The following is a 15,742-nucleotide window of genomic DNA, read 5'->3' on the forward strand; positions in this document are numbered from 1 at the left end:
TTGTGTGCCTTGTCAATTGCTTCATACACGGTTTCATAGAAAGTGTTTATCTCTTCTTCGTCTGCTGCTTCTGTTGGGGCGTATACTTGTATGATTGTAAACTTTTTTTCTGATATTTTTAAATTTAGCATAGCAACCCGTTCAGACATACCTACATAGCTTTCCATGTATTGTTTAAGATGCTTTTGTATTATAAATCCAACTCCGAATTTCCCTTGTGTTTTACCAGTATAGCAAAGAATAAATTTTGGGTAAAGAAAAAATTTGTAAATATCAACGTTTAATAAAATCACAATTTTTCCTTTTTTATTAGGTAAGTACCTACATAATATAAAGCTTCTTTTATTTTGTATACTTTGTTGTAATAAATAAACATTAAATGCCTTAAGAACGATGTGTCCAAAACGCAGCGTCCACGCCGCGTTCCAGCGCCCAGTGCGGTCGGGGCCTAAACAGGAATTGCGTGCAGTTTTTTTCAAAATCCCGGTCTATTAACCAGCCTACGTCCATACTGGGTGGTGTTGCGTTGTCGGTACCGCATCATTAACAGCACATGTGATAATTAAAACTTTTAACAGAAATAAATAATGTAGTCTGTAGTCGAATTGTTTGTGGACTTAACATAATTTTATAAGATGCACTTGATTAAACTCAGTTAGGGCTTTTTATTTAATGTCAAATTAGCCCTTGACTCCGATCTCGCCTTTTTTTATTCTTCGACAGTTAGCCCTTGACTACAATCTCACCTGATGGTAAGTGATGATGCAATCTAAGATGGAAGCGGGTTAACTTGTTAGGACGAGGATTTTTGACACTAGTGGGCTTTTTATCCATACGATGCACTTGATTAAACTCAGTTAGGGCTTTTTATTTAATGTCAAATTAGCCCTTGACTCCGATCTCGCCTTTTTTTATTCTTCGACAGTTAGCCCTTGACTACAATCTCACCTGATGGTAAGTGATGATGCAATCTAAGATGGAAGCGGGCTAACTTGTTAGGAGGAGGATTTTTGACACTTGTGGGCTTTTTTTTGACGGCCTCCGTGGCGCAGTGGATTCACAAGACGGAGGTCCTGTGTTCGATCTCCAGCTGGACCGATTGAGGTTTTCTTAATTGGTCCAGGTCTGGCTAGTGGCTTCTGCTGCGGCTAGTTACCACCCTACCGACTAAAACGTACCGCCAAGCGATGTCGTGTAGAGACCGAAAGGGGTGTGGATTTTCATCCTCCTAACAAGTTAGCCCGCTTCCATCTTGGATTGCATCAGCACTTACCATCAGGTGAGATTGTAGAGAAGGGTTAAGTTGTAAAAAAAAATAATAAAAAAAAACAAATATTGACCTTTTTCCTTCCAAAAAAATCTTAGTAGCAGCAAGCAGCAAGATTTAAAATATTGGTGGTTTTCAGAGAGCACGTACAGCCATTGGTCCCGATTGTTATCGTTATCTACATATTAGCGGACTAAGCGACAAACAGAGTTTTTATCCGCTTATACGAGTATATAAGACAACACATTTCAAAAATTAGCTTGAACAAACAGATAGACGAAATTACTTTTGCACTACGTGTGGATTACTCAGAAGTAAGAAATATTTTTAAAATAAACCTTTAATAAAAATTCTCTTGAAGTTTGAGGCGCATATTTTTTCTTATACAAATTAAATATATTTTTTAAAATTCTAAAATTTCTTGTAACTGTTTTTAAACAGGTTATATAGAAAACAGATGTCCAAATTCCATTTGTTTTATAATTCTATAGAATATAACAAAAGCAAAAAATTGTCCTGAACATTTGTTTATACAATTCAAAGGCATTCTAGGATTTACTTTGAAACCTTTCGGATATGAATATTCCTTGGAAAATAATTACAACATTTTATTATATAAACTTTAATGTAATTCCGAAGAACTTGTTAAAATATTTCACTGCAAAAATACAAACAAACTTGTTGGAAAAATTCACTTGTAATACCTATTGGTCAGGTGCATGTAGGCACATTAATTACTGCATTTACGTACATTTTGGCAATAACATAGCTAAATTCATCATCATTAAGAACCCATATATGGCTCACTGTTGAGCACGAGTCTCCTCTCAGAATGAGAGGTGTTAGGCTAATAGTCCACCACGCTATCCCAATTTTCAGACTTCACAAACTTAGAGAATTGAGAAAGTTTTCAAGTGCAGGTTTCCTCACGATATTTTTCATTTAACGTTTGAGATTTTACGTGATATTTAATTTCTTACCTATCTAGCGTTTCATAACCCTGACCAGATTAGAAAATATGCCTTTCGAATCGAAGGCCTAGGTCATAAGCACTGGGCTATCACGGCTATATAAAGCTAAAATAAAAATTGAAAAAAAAAAACTCGCGCTCTAGTTCAGTTTTTCAGTCACACACTCGCAAAGCGCTGCTCTATATGCTCGTCAACTTGAGGTATTTGTTAAGTCCAAGGTTCGATCCCCATTCTAAGTTAAATAAAAGCTCGTAGAAATCAGTATCGATTGTTGCTGTAACTTGCAACCCTGAAATACAAAAGCTTTTCAACCTACGATGGCTAGACAAACCTCACTTAACCCATTGTCCAACCCGAACTAATCGGGTTAGTTTACTCCTCAGTTTTTAGTCAATACGCCCAAAGATTTTATAATAGAGATATGTCACTAGCGCGTCAAAACTGAAGCGAACAAAAGCGGCTAATTGACCACATTTTATTGAGTCGCATAGTACTTAAACTACGAAAGTTATATAGACAAATAATACCTTGATATACATATACAATATCGAGTTGTGTGTTTTGAAATTTTAAAAACTGTACATTAAATTTTCTATCTTCTATATCTATATTTATACTAATATTATAAAGAGGTAAAGTTTGTAAGTTTGTAAGTTTGTCAAATTTTTTAAATGGGGTAATCTTCGGAACTACTGGTCCGATTTTAAAAATTCTTTCACCAGTAGAATGCTACATTATCGGGGAGTGCTATAGGCTATATTTTATATTGGTATCATATATATTAACCGAGTTATCACAGTTTTTGTCATACAGGTCGGACTGAAAATCCTCTTAAACAGACTTATTTGCATGCGCTGCCTTAACTATTGTGTAAAATTGAAATTGATGTATGGAAACTTTATGTATCTTTAAAAGTTCTACAAAAAAGTCCGCGACACCATATATCTATCTTCTATAGGGGTAGGGTAGATGTAGGGGTTGGGTAGGGTTTTGTTGGGGTAGTGGTAGGGTAGGGGTAGGCTAGGGTAAGGTCAGTAGTAAAGTTGACATCGAAATTTACGCGGACGAAGTCGCGAGCGTCCGCTAGTCTATCTATATTTATAATAAATCTGTAGAGAGATCAATTCTCTACATCAAATATTTTTCCAAAATAGTTATCAGGGGGTGATTAGTGATCGATACTGATGCCAAAAATGCAATCCGTAAAATGTTTGTCTGTCTGTCTGTATGTTCTTTATAGAAACAAAAACTTCTTGACGAATTTTAACGAAACCTTGTACAATATCCTGCATACTCCTGGCTAGGTTATGGTATACTTTTCATCACGCTACGATCAATAGGAGCAGAGCAGTAAAGGGAAATGCTGGGAAAACGGGAGAAGTTACTCCATTTTTACCCGACTGCAAGAAGGGTTATTACAGTGATACTACTGTAAGGGCTGGATTAAAGAGGTCTAAGGGTGGACGAAGTCGCGGGCATCCACTAGTAAATAAATATAATAATAAAAAACGATAAATCCGCCTCTCTACTTATTTACTTATCTTATCTTATGTTATGTTAAGTTAAGTTAAGTTTTACTTTGTAGTTACAACACCCTCACAGGGTTCCATTTGTAATAATTATGAAATTTTATTTATGACATGTGGAAATGTAACTTAAATGAATAAATAAATAAATAAATAAATAACAAGATAGCCCGTTTCCATCTTAGATTGCATCATCACTTACCATCAGTGAGATTGTAGTCAAGGGCTAACTTGTAAACAATAAAAAAAGCTTTCATTAAATGCGGTAGATCTGTCTGTCTCAGTAAAATACATGTAACATGCCAATAAGTAGTTATCTACAGTTTTGTTATTTGTATACCAATCCGATGGTATAACAACTTGTTCGAATACCAATGAATTGCTAAACTTTTCCCATGACTATTTCCTACATGCAAAACTAAAATATTGGCAACTTTTGTAAGTACCTAAGGCAGGGGAATTTTTATGTTTGCTAAATTGCACTTCATACAGGCCAAAATGCACTGCATACCCTGAGAACTGATTCTTATCAACCTATATTGGAGGAGGATTTCCATTTAGAACAATTTCTTCGTACAGTGCCTACTCTTCTTTCAAACCTTGTGCACGCCACTGATTGGGCCTGATGCTGACACGCTTTGAAGAAGAAGAACTGGTGGTAGAAGACGCCGATATGCGCACCTCCTCCTACCCTTGTGGACACTAGTGCGTGCCTCGATGAGCGCGTTTAGATGTGAAAAAGCTTGTTTTGGCGATGTTTCATCATCATCATCATCAGCCGATAGTCGTTCACTTTTTTTTATTTATTATTCTTTACAAGTTAGCCCTTGACTACATTCTGATAGTAAGTGATGATGCACTCTAAGATGGAAGCGGGCTAACTTGTTAGGAGGACAAAAATCCACACCCCTTTTGGTTTCTACACGACATCGTACCGGAATGCTAAATCGCTTGGCGGTAGGTTGACAACTAGCTTCTCAACAGCCAGACCTGGACCAATAAAAAAAACCTCAATCGGCCCAGCCGGGGATCGAACCCAGGACCTCCGTCTGGTAAATCCACTGCGCCACAAAGGCCGTCGACAATGAGCGCGTCGAGACGTTAAAATGTCTGTTTTCGCTATCCTATTACATTCCAAATATGACGCAGGTAACTCCGCTGGGTATTAGTGGATATGATATGTTCAGTCAGTGAGTCCCACATACCCGGTAGTTCTGTCTCTCAGAATGCGTCCACTGCGTGAGATTTGCCTTTGGTAGCGACATCCAAACATTACGATTCGGAGCTGCCTACATCTCTGCGACTCGCTAGATGTCGCCATTCCAACACCTTGGGACCCCAACGTTCATCGCCCCCCGGATTACAGGGATTTTTTTCAGGGAAGGAATTGGAAGCAAAAATTTGTAAAATGTAGTTCCACAATCTCTACTTTCCATGGTAAAGTGTGCGCCCATAATTTGGAAAATCCTACATAAGTTAAGTCATAATATTTATTTTAAACGAGCATTTTCGTTTTATTCATTTTGGCCCCCTACCTAATTTTGTAACAGGGCCCCTCCAAGGCACCCTACGTCACTGATGTCACAATCAGATGAGCGATTCTGATGTTAACTTTCAGTGTGGGACAGAGAAGTGAAGATTATAACTCAACTAGCGGACGCCCGCGACATCGTTCGCCCTTAGACTTCTTTAATCCAGCCCTCTCGCAAAATCCGTTTTTAGTGGACGTCTACTACCTACGAACTACCTCCCTGCCAAATTTAAATTTCCTATGTCAAGCGGTTTTCGAGATACCTTTCGCATTTATATATTAAGATAGAGGAATAAGTCTTAGGGATTCATCGAGTCGCAGGGATTCGCTGGATGCAGGCGGCTCAGTATCGTGATGTTTGGAAGTCCCTACAAAAGGCCTATGTCCTGCAGTGGACGTCCATCGGCTGATATGATGATGAGAGGAAAGAGGAAGTCTACATAAAAGCAAGCAAAACCGCATTCGACTACTACTGCACGAAACATCGCTATCTCTATCACACGTCCCTAAAATCAATTGTAACGTTGCACCCCCTACGAGGGGTGGCTTAAATATTTATAAGCACACTTTCATGCTTCATGCGGTTTAATTTGATTGCCTTGTGTTTGTTTTTGTTAAGACTTTTCTATAACTACCCTCACGATATCTTATTATCTCTAGAAATAATTTGAATTTTGTACTGTAAAAAACCTACCCCGAAAATAAAATAGAGGTTCACAATTTTCATCATATTTTAAAGGTACGTCACTCCTCATAGGATATATAATCGGTCACCATAACGTTTTAGTAACTGCAAATTTAGCATCATAGCCGTGATAGCCCAGTGGATATAACCTATGCCTCAGATTCTAGAGGGTGTGGTTTGAATCCGGTCCGAGGCATGCACCTCCAACTTTTCAGTTGTGTGCATTTTAAGAAATTAAATATCACGTGTCTCAGACGGTGAAGCAAAAACATCGTGAGGAAACCTGCATACCAAAGAATTTTCTTTATTCTCTGCGTGTCTGAAGTCTGCCAATCCGCATTGGGCCAGCATGGTGGACTATTGGCCTAACCCTTCATTCTGAGAGGAGTCTTGAGTTCAGCAGTGAGCCGAATATGGGTTGATAATGATAAAGTTTAGCATCCCAGGCATTATTCATATGCAAATGCTAAAGCAAGCAGAACCAGTTGATACCATATTTTGCCCAATCTTTAGTAACAAACAACATAAGGAGGGCGTATATAGCCCCGCATTCTAAGCTACATTTAATAAAACATCACCCAAACCAAATAACAACCCCATAACGCAATCCTTATCTCCTTGTAAACCATAATCCCTAAATCATAACCCATAACATCTCAAAACCGCCCTCCGTATCTCGGAAAACATCCCCTAAACATCCCTTAGCGGCACTTATCAAATTAACATCCCTTTTCGGTACATTAGATGGCATGTTGTTTGATAAACTGAATGAGGGTAGGTCGTTGTTACACGATTCGTTCAAACGATTTTGTGTTCTATCTAATGGGTGATTAAGTTCATTTTTGTATGAACTAATTTAAACTGAAGGGATGGGCAATTGATTTCATTGTTTTTATTAAAACTTACTTGCTAAAAAGCTAAGTATAAAAATCGTTTATCTAAAAAGCTTAGACCAACACGTGAAGAAGCTTTCGTTTTACTGTTGGATCAAAACTCGAATACCTACAGAAAGCGATAATTCTTCTGACGGAAGCTAATTATGATAAGGTTCCTCACTCTATTTTACACCTAAAATAGACTGAATAAAATATGAAAATCGGACAAATACGAGTCGGATTCTGCCATCGAGGGTTCAGTACAAAGTAAGATATCATCTTCTTACAATCGTAACTAAAAAGTGTAAAATTAAATACTTAATTTAATAAAAAAAAAACCCGACTGCATAAAATATAAAAACTGAAAAGAAGAAAAAAACATGTTGTAACCTGAAGTATTTAAAGCAATTTGGAAACAGTCGGGAGTTAAATAATATAGGTAGATTAAAATCATTCTATCCAATATTGTACCGACTGTTTTCAAATTGCTTTCAACACTTCTGGTTACAACTTATTATGTTTTACTGTTTATTATGTACGTTGGGGTACCTACGTTAATATATGTCCGTATTATAAGCCGAGTCAGCGGGAATAAAAACACAACTGCCTTTTTCACCAGAATTATCGCATATAATCTATTGTATTTATAATACATAAGAATAATCAATGATAATACATGGGTATTTATGCACTTTTACATATAATTATTGACTTTTTCCTCACACCGATCTCTCTTTTGTCCTCTCTCTACCATATATCCTTTCCCTCCAACTCATCGACCCACTACGTCACTCTCTCTGCTCTGATTGGTCAATGTTTCTGATTGGCTGATTACAGTAAACTTACGTCTAAAAATCTAACATATCACATTTAAATAGTTGAAAGAGAATAGCTTAATTAATTTATCTGCTTCCAAATTTACGGAGTATCGACTATGGGATTTGTGGCCATCTTTAACAGAACCTAACAGCTCGGCCATCCTACCTTAAGCGAGTCCCATCGCTTTTACATCAATTTAATACATTAATTATTATTATTCTGAATACATGTTTTCTCTATACTAAATTATCTATCGTGTTAACATAAACTAGACTTTAATAAGCTAATTAGCTAATTAATCCATAACTTTATTATTATGATTACCAAAGTACTTATACAATTTTCTTTGGATAATAAATCATACTACATTATAATATATGTAAAAAAAAAAACAATATACAAGTAAATAAGTCTGAATATTGTTCGCACGCAACTAGCTCACTGTACATTTAGTAGATACATAATTATGGCTAAATTTGAATGAGGACACAGCTAGATCTACTCTTCTTCGGTATCATATTCAGACGATTCAGAATCAAATTTTATAGTGAAATTCATCCAAGGATGGATTTTGTCTATAGCCACATACCTTCGTATCTTTGACCTCCTTTTCGAGTAAGAGGTGTGTCCTCAATCAAAAATCTGTCATTATCGAGCAATTTTACTATGCGGTAGGGACCTTTATATTTTAAAACCTCCATAGTTTCTGTGATTTATCATCATGAGCTACTTGTCTTTCTACTCGCACTAGGTCTCCTTGTTGGTATTGGGTCGCCGTCTTCCTGTGCTTATTATAATTAATGGTATCTTTTATTTGTTGTTTTTTTTTTTCATTTTCTCCCTAGCTTCCTGCCTTAAATTGTCCAACTCTACTACTGGAATTCTGTTTAGTGTATCTATAATAACTTTGCTTAGCTTACTAATATCCTGTTAATAATGTTGAATCCAAACAGCAATTCTCAAGGACTCTTTTGAGTGGTTTTGTGTTTTGTAGTGTTGATACCAACCAGTATATCTGTGATATGGTCGTCCCAAGAATTTCCATCCCCGCCGTGAAAGGTGCGTCTAAAATGGTTCTATTGAACCGTTCAACTTGGCCGTTAGCCCTTGGGGTAGCTTGGGGTTGAATATGCTTCAATCCCGGTTAAATTCGTGTTCACTTACCGCATTGTACACAGGATTCCTACTGAGCGCATCTGCACGAGTCATTCGTGCGCCTGGTCGGTATTCAATAGTGCGGTCGTATTCCTGCAGCTGTACTATATCCACCAGCGTACGGGGAGTAAGGTCTCTTTTGACTAACGTTGCCCTGAGAGTATTGCAGTCTGTTAAGATCTTAAATGGTATTACAATAAGGTATACTCTGAACTCGCTTAGAGAGGCAATAACCGCCTCTCTCTCGGGTCTCTAATTCTTAAGAGTGTAACTTCCGTTCACCACTCATCACATCTTACGACTAAACTATGAGATTGGCTGTAGTGTCCCTGGAAAAGTATCCCCGCCAGACCTTCTTTGCAGGCACCTGTATACAGTTCTACTCACCCCTTTGGATATAGTGCGATTAAAGGTCGGCTTGTAAGTAATTCTTTTATCTTCTCAAACACTATTTCTTGCTCGTTTTTCAAAGACCATTCGACATTTTTTTTTCAAAAAAAGTTGTTAGCGGAGCAGTAATGCGTAACATTCAATGAAACTGAAGAAACCAGATAGACTAAGAAATTAGCATTCCTCGTGTTGATTATTGGATCGCGGGAACCGCTTCGCTTTTTCTACTGCCGGGTCCAAATGCTATCATACCTAACGTCGACTCCCAGAAAATCTATACAATCCAGAAAGAAATGGAACTTATTTAGCTTCAACGTTAATCCACCTTTTATAACAATTGTAACACTTCTCCCAATCGTTATATCCCTTCCATGAAGGTTTTTAATGGGATTAATAAGTCAACCGTTCTGCACCATAACGATCGGACTTGCGTAAGGTGACGATGACTCTCTTATTATTTTGTTGTGTAACATCTCTTGAACCATATTATTATGAGACTTTCGGCATGCGACATACGGTATGGACGATATACGACTGGATTCCTTGTCAATAGAACTTTGAGTTCTTTTCGCAGTTCTGTGTCTAAATTCGGGTTAAAATTCACAGAAATCATTGGAAAATACACTAAACGAGTTTTTGATGTTAGTTGTTGAAGACTGATTCCTTTTCCAACGACCTAGTCAACAGTCTTCCTTTAACGATGCTCATAGGTTTTGCCGAAATATTATAAATCAAAATTGCACTATGACCTTCTTTAATCGCATATTGGCCGGGAAGTAAATAATATTCTTTACCTTTTGGGCCATGCTTAGTACCTTTTATATGCACTTCACCGTATAATACTTGAATGTCAGTTACAACCTGTACTGCTCGCTTTGTGTTACAGGGAATCTCGGAATCATATGCCGCAACTAACTTCATTTTTAAATGGAGGCATCTTTTATGTGTAATCGCGTTTGGAGTTTTGATTATCAGTATATCAGGTTTTTCTGTGAAAGAATGCCCCAGAAGTACAGGATGCATCAGTACATAATCTTCCACGATATACAAATCAATCGTTTTTGCTACACCTTGCGCCACTACAGAAGCAAACTAAGCGACTATTCCTGAAAGGCTTACTAGACTGGCTCCTATACTGATACCTATACCCCTGAGGGTCGGCAGATTTGTTCCTTTAGTCATTTAAAGGCCTAGAAACTTGACAGCAATTACCTTGATCATACCTTGAAGAGAACATTGACTTCCCAGATCTACGTGACAGGAAACTGTGGAGCCGTTTACTTTTATGTCCATTACATATTTGTCTATTCCAGTGTTTTCAGCGACTACTTCGGGTACCTGTTTTTGTTTTGGATCATTACCTGTTGAAGTCACCGGTCTTCCAGCGTTCCGGTAACAGTTATAAGTAAGATGTCCAATTCGGTCATAAGTTTTTTTTTTCACAACTGGAACTGTGGTGACCTATCGCATCAAGTTATGGCACTTTAAGGGATGTTCTATTTCCTGGCTGTTGTAGCACCTAATTAAATGATTGGTGGCGTCACCTGATTTATAACAATCAGCTCGAAATGTACTGGGCTCGACTTGACATCCAAATCTCCCTCTCCACATGCTGTCTGGGTTATATCTGATTTGACCTATTTTTATAGATTTGAAATATTTAAGTACCCGTTCCGGGTCCTGAAGTAGAGCCGCTTGGAAGCCAACTTTCATCGCACGTTTCTCCACCATTACACCATTACACCATTCAGAAGACAATTTACGGCCTGTTTTCGGATGATTCTACACCTATTTAGTAAGTTAATCTTCGCATAGTAATAATGCTCTATTGACTATCCATATTTAACTTTTTTTTTTTTTTTTTACCTAGCATTTCGATTAAAAGTTCAGCATAATCCTCCCTACACGGAAAAGATTCTAGTTTTTTTTTTCCATTCGGACCACGTATACAGTACCGAAGTTAGACCCTTATACCAAATCTTGACAACACCGCTTAATTTTGGCATAGAGTACTGTACAATCTCTCTTTCTTCCCAACCATAAATTTTAGCTCATTCTTCCACCTTGTTGGTCCATATTAAAACTGTTTGATCTTTTGATACAGGGTCGAACTCTGGTACTACATTCGTCGGTGTGAATGTTAGTTTTGGTCTATCCGAAACCTTATTATTTTTTTTTAAATATATAAAGCCTTGTATCCCTTCCTTCTTCTGTAAATTTAGATGATTTTACTCTTTTCGGAGATGGTGTCTTGCTTCTCGATTCTAACGAACTGTAAGCCGCACATTTTCTCTTTCGTAAGCCTTCCATACCAAATCTTTCCCGTGAATTTTCGTCCCTTTCAAGTTGTGGTGAAGACGAATCGTCCTCGGTACCAGACGATGAAAGATACTGTTGCTTTCGTACTTTTGATCGACCTGTCCTTTTTCTTTCACTTAGACGTTTTTTTTTGTTCACACCACCTTGTATCGACTCTTGTCCCGAGTATGTTTCATATTCATCCCGATCAGCCATATCTCCCACTATACTCATTTCCTCAGATTCACTCCTAGTAATCAACAACCTTCCACTTAGGGTTTCATTCCTTTGCTTAGACCCCCCACCAAGGATTTTCATCCTATCCTTGGACCTACTCCCACTAAGCAACAACCCTCCACCTAGGGTTTCATTCCTTTGCTTAGACCCCCACCAAGGATTTTCATCCTATCCTTGGACCTACTCCTACTAAGCAACAACCCTCCACCTAGGGTTTCATTCCTTTGCTTAGACCCCCACCAAGGATTTTCATCCTATCCTTGGACCTACTCCTACTAAGCAACAACCCTCCACCTAGGGTTTCATTCCTTTGCTTAGACCCCCACCAAGGATTTTCATCCTATCCTTGGACCTACTCCTACTAAGCAACAACCCTCCACCTAGAGTTTCATTCCTTTGCTTAGACCCCCACCAAGGATTTTCATCCTATCCTTGGACCTACTCCCACTAAGCAACAACCCTCCACCTAGGGTTTCATTCCTTTGCTTAGACCTCCCACCAAGGATTTTCATCCTATCCTTGGACCTACTCCCACTAAGCAACAACCCTCCACCTAGGGTTTCATTCCTTTGCTTAGACCCTCCACCTAGGGTTTCCTTTTTATCCTTATACCCTCCACCTAGGGTTTCCATTTTATCCTTAGACCCTCCACCTAGGGTTTCCTTTTTATCCTTATACCCTCCACCTAGGGTTTCCATTTTATCCTTAGAAAGTAACCCCCCACCTGGGGTTACTTTCCTTCGACGCAACCCTCCACCTAGGGTTTTTTTTTACAATCATCACCAAGGGCATACTCCTCATTACTTTCGTTATCGCCTTTTCTGAAACTGACAGTTAGCAGTTCAATATTTTGTTACATTGTTTAATATCAATGTTGAAATCATTTTACCATTTTAGCAATAATATTTCTAATTGAATAATAAATATGTTTTTTTTTTTTTAATTTAAATTTTACAATCAAAGAAAAGTCTAAGCTAGGGCTATAGTTACTTGGTAATAGCCTAATGCTTGGTACAAGCGTTTAATAATAATCGTATTGATCCACCTGTTATACTAAAGAGTAAAAACTTATAAGACCGGAGTCATTATAATATGAATTAATCGAGAGTCGATCTTTATTTATACCTCGAAAATTTTTGTAAATCTAATTGAATATGTATTAATGTAACGAAGATAACTTAAATAATTTTGATCCTGATTCACTTGGTTTAGAAAGCTTAATAAGCCTAACTTAAAGTTATAAATAATAATAAATATACTTAAACAATATACACATCACTACTTACCCCCAAAGCAAGCTTTTAGCCTGTGTGATAGCTAATTCTATTAATTATAAATTTATATACTACATATATATACTTATATTATATGTATATAAACAAAACCCCCACACACTGAAAAACACCCATGATCATCACACAAATATTTTTCAATAGTGGAAATAAACAAAGTGAACTACTAAACACAATTAAATGTTTAAGGAAAGGTAACCATAAAGTATCATATCAGTATGGACTATTGTTATTTATATGAAAATATTGACAAAAATAAATTTTAAAACAATAAAAAAAACAATAACTATAATAGAATAGACAGAAATCAGAATATATTTCATTATGCTATCCTTTGTAAAATTGTGAATCTTTTTTTTTTTCGTTGAGGCAGGTAGGTACCTACATTTGTTATGAAACAAATTTTCAATTTGCCAACTACCGAGTTGTTAGCAAACCAAAAATCAACGAATGAAACCTTTTCTATAACTTGACGAGAGAAAAAAAAAAGAAAGTCTTAATTGAACAGGTTGTATGGTCAACGATCTTTGCCCATCCCCGTTGGGAACCAATTAGAAAAAAAAAACATGCTTGAAAAATTTATTGCATAAAACTTTAAATACTTATAATTTAATGAACTGTGAGATTATGTAATGTAAATGTAAATGCCTTAAATTTGTAATTAATCGTTACTTACGTTTCTTTTCTTTTCAAATTGAGGGCGTGACAAGAAAATATGAGATTTTCTCGACTATCCCACTACTGAACTATAAGCCGAGTCAGCGGGAATAAAAACACAACTGCCTTTTTCACCAGAATTATCGCATATAATCTATTGTATTTATAATACATAAGAATAATCAATGATAATACATGGGTATTTATGCACTTTTACATATAATTATTGACTTTTTCCTCACACCGATCTCTCTTTTGTCCTCTCTCTACCATATATCCTTTCCCTCCAACTCATCGACCCACTACGTCACTCTCTCTGCTCTGATTGGTCAATGTTTCTGATTGGCTGATTACAGTAAACTTACGTCTAAAAATCTAACATATCACATTTAAATAGTTGAAAGAGAATAGCTTAATTAATTTATCTGCTTCCAAATTTACGGAGTATCGACTATGGGATTTGTGGCCATCTTTAACAGAACCTAACAGTATTTTATAAACTTTGTTGAAAATTATTAAAATGTACCTCTTTTTACGCTCGATAGACGTGCCGTGCTAAATCTTCTGCCATGTGCGTGAGAGAAAGGGAGGCCAGAGTGGCGCCGTAACGCGTTACGTTACATACCCTCCCATATGAACTATTTACCTCAAAAAATAATTAACAATACAAGAAAATATAGCTTTAGGACTCACCGGAACTAGGCCTGTCACTGTACCTCGTGCAGTACACCCACGCCGGCCACACCATGGGCCCGTCGCTCGTCGTGCCTGCAACATATTGGACTCTTCATCATCATCATCACCATCATTTTTTTTTTTTTTTTTTATCATTATCATCATATATATAATATGGACGTCCACTGCAGGACATAGGCCTTTTGTAAGGACTTCCAAACATCACTTTACTGAGCCATTTGCATCCAGCGAATCCCTGCGACTCGCTTAATACGCTTACTTAATCATTTAAAGGCTCAGACTAAATAGATAAAGACCTGCCTCGCTAGACATTATTTTTCTGTCAAAGTATATGATCAACGATCTTATGCGATTATAAACACTGTCTCTATAGAATCGATGTTTCATAGTTTACAATCATGTCCGTCAGTTAAAAACCTCCTTAAAAATACCCTTTTGTGTAGTTAAATGGTGTAAAAAACGAACAAAAACCTGTAGTTTAGTATAAGATATGTATGAAATCTAAGCTCGTTTTCCTTAGAAAATGGCAGAAAATTTTGTTCGTGAATTTGGGTGTGATACTAGTCCTTATGTATTTAGTCTGAGTTTAAAGGGAAATGGTAATTCCCCAAGCCCAGGCCTTCCCCGACCACCCGGCAGTTTACTTATATTCAAAACATCTTGATATGTCTACTTTAATAATCAAATCAAAAAACGTTTGCTACAACGTTTTACGACATTTTTAATTCATCTTTAATTTGTCCACAACATGAACAAGCCAAGATCGTTGGCCATACAGCCTGAGATTTACGATATTTTTTCAAGACTTATGATTGGTTTGTTTGTTCGTTTTCTTATTTGTTAAGCTTGTTGGTAACAGAAAATAATAAAACAGCTTTAAATGTTACATCGCCTCTTTGGTGCGAACATTTTGCCCCAGAAGAGTGATAAAAAAATGTATTTTTATTCAAGAAACATACTTTTATTAAGCAAATTAATTTACCAGATCCTTATTTATACATCATTATTATCATTTCCATATATAATACTTTTATACGGGGGTATAAATGGGTTCTCAGTGCCGACGTTGATGGGCCAGTGGGCATTTCCCTTTACTAGCGGACGACTGCGACTTCGTCCGCCCTTAGACGTCCTTAATCCGGCCCTATCGCAAAATCCGTTCTTGGTGGACACCTACCAACTTTAAACTGCTTCCCTACTAAATTTCATCTTCCTATGTCCATGTCTCGCTTATGATAGGGGACAGCTAAGAAGCTAAGATCTACCTTACTGCTTCAATGCAATGACAGGCTTAGAATAATGTATAGGTATTCGATCCATGTTGTCTGAAGCTTCATGGACCA

General features: G+C 37.1%; 1 protein-coding gene across 2 annotated transcripts in view; it reads right to left on the reverse strand.

Annotated features, from left to right (window-relative positions):
• The window catches only part of LOC112053006 (homeobox protein invected-like), an 84,141-nt gene that overhangs the window by 42,784 nt on the left and 25,615 nt on the right, over window positions 1–15,742 (reverse strand). The window contains exons 3-4 of one of the 2 annotated variants that reach the window (XM_052886947.1): window positions 14,397–14,471; window positions 12,445–12,581 (exon numbers count right to left, since the gene is read on the reverse strand). In XM_052886947.1, the coding sequence (XP_052742907.1) occupies window positions 12,460–12,581; window positions 14,397–14,471 (197 nt within the window). In that variant the 3' untranslated portion in view covers window positions 12,445–12,459. Of the gene's footprint in view, window positions 1–12,444; window positions 12,582–14,396; window positions 14,472–15,742 lie in introns of those variants that run through there. The other variant, XM_052886946.1, reaches the window with a different exon arrangement.

Source organism: Bicyclus anynana, chromosome 18 (genome assembly GCF_947172395.1).
Source record: "Bicyclus anynana chromosome 18, ilBicAnyn1.1, whole genome shotgun sequence".
Classification (NCBI taxonomy): Eukaryota; Metazoa; Arthropoda; class Insecta; order Lepidoptera; family Nymphalidae; genus Bicyclus; species Bicyclus anynana.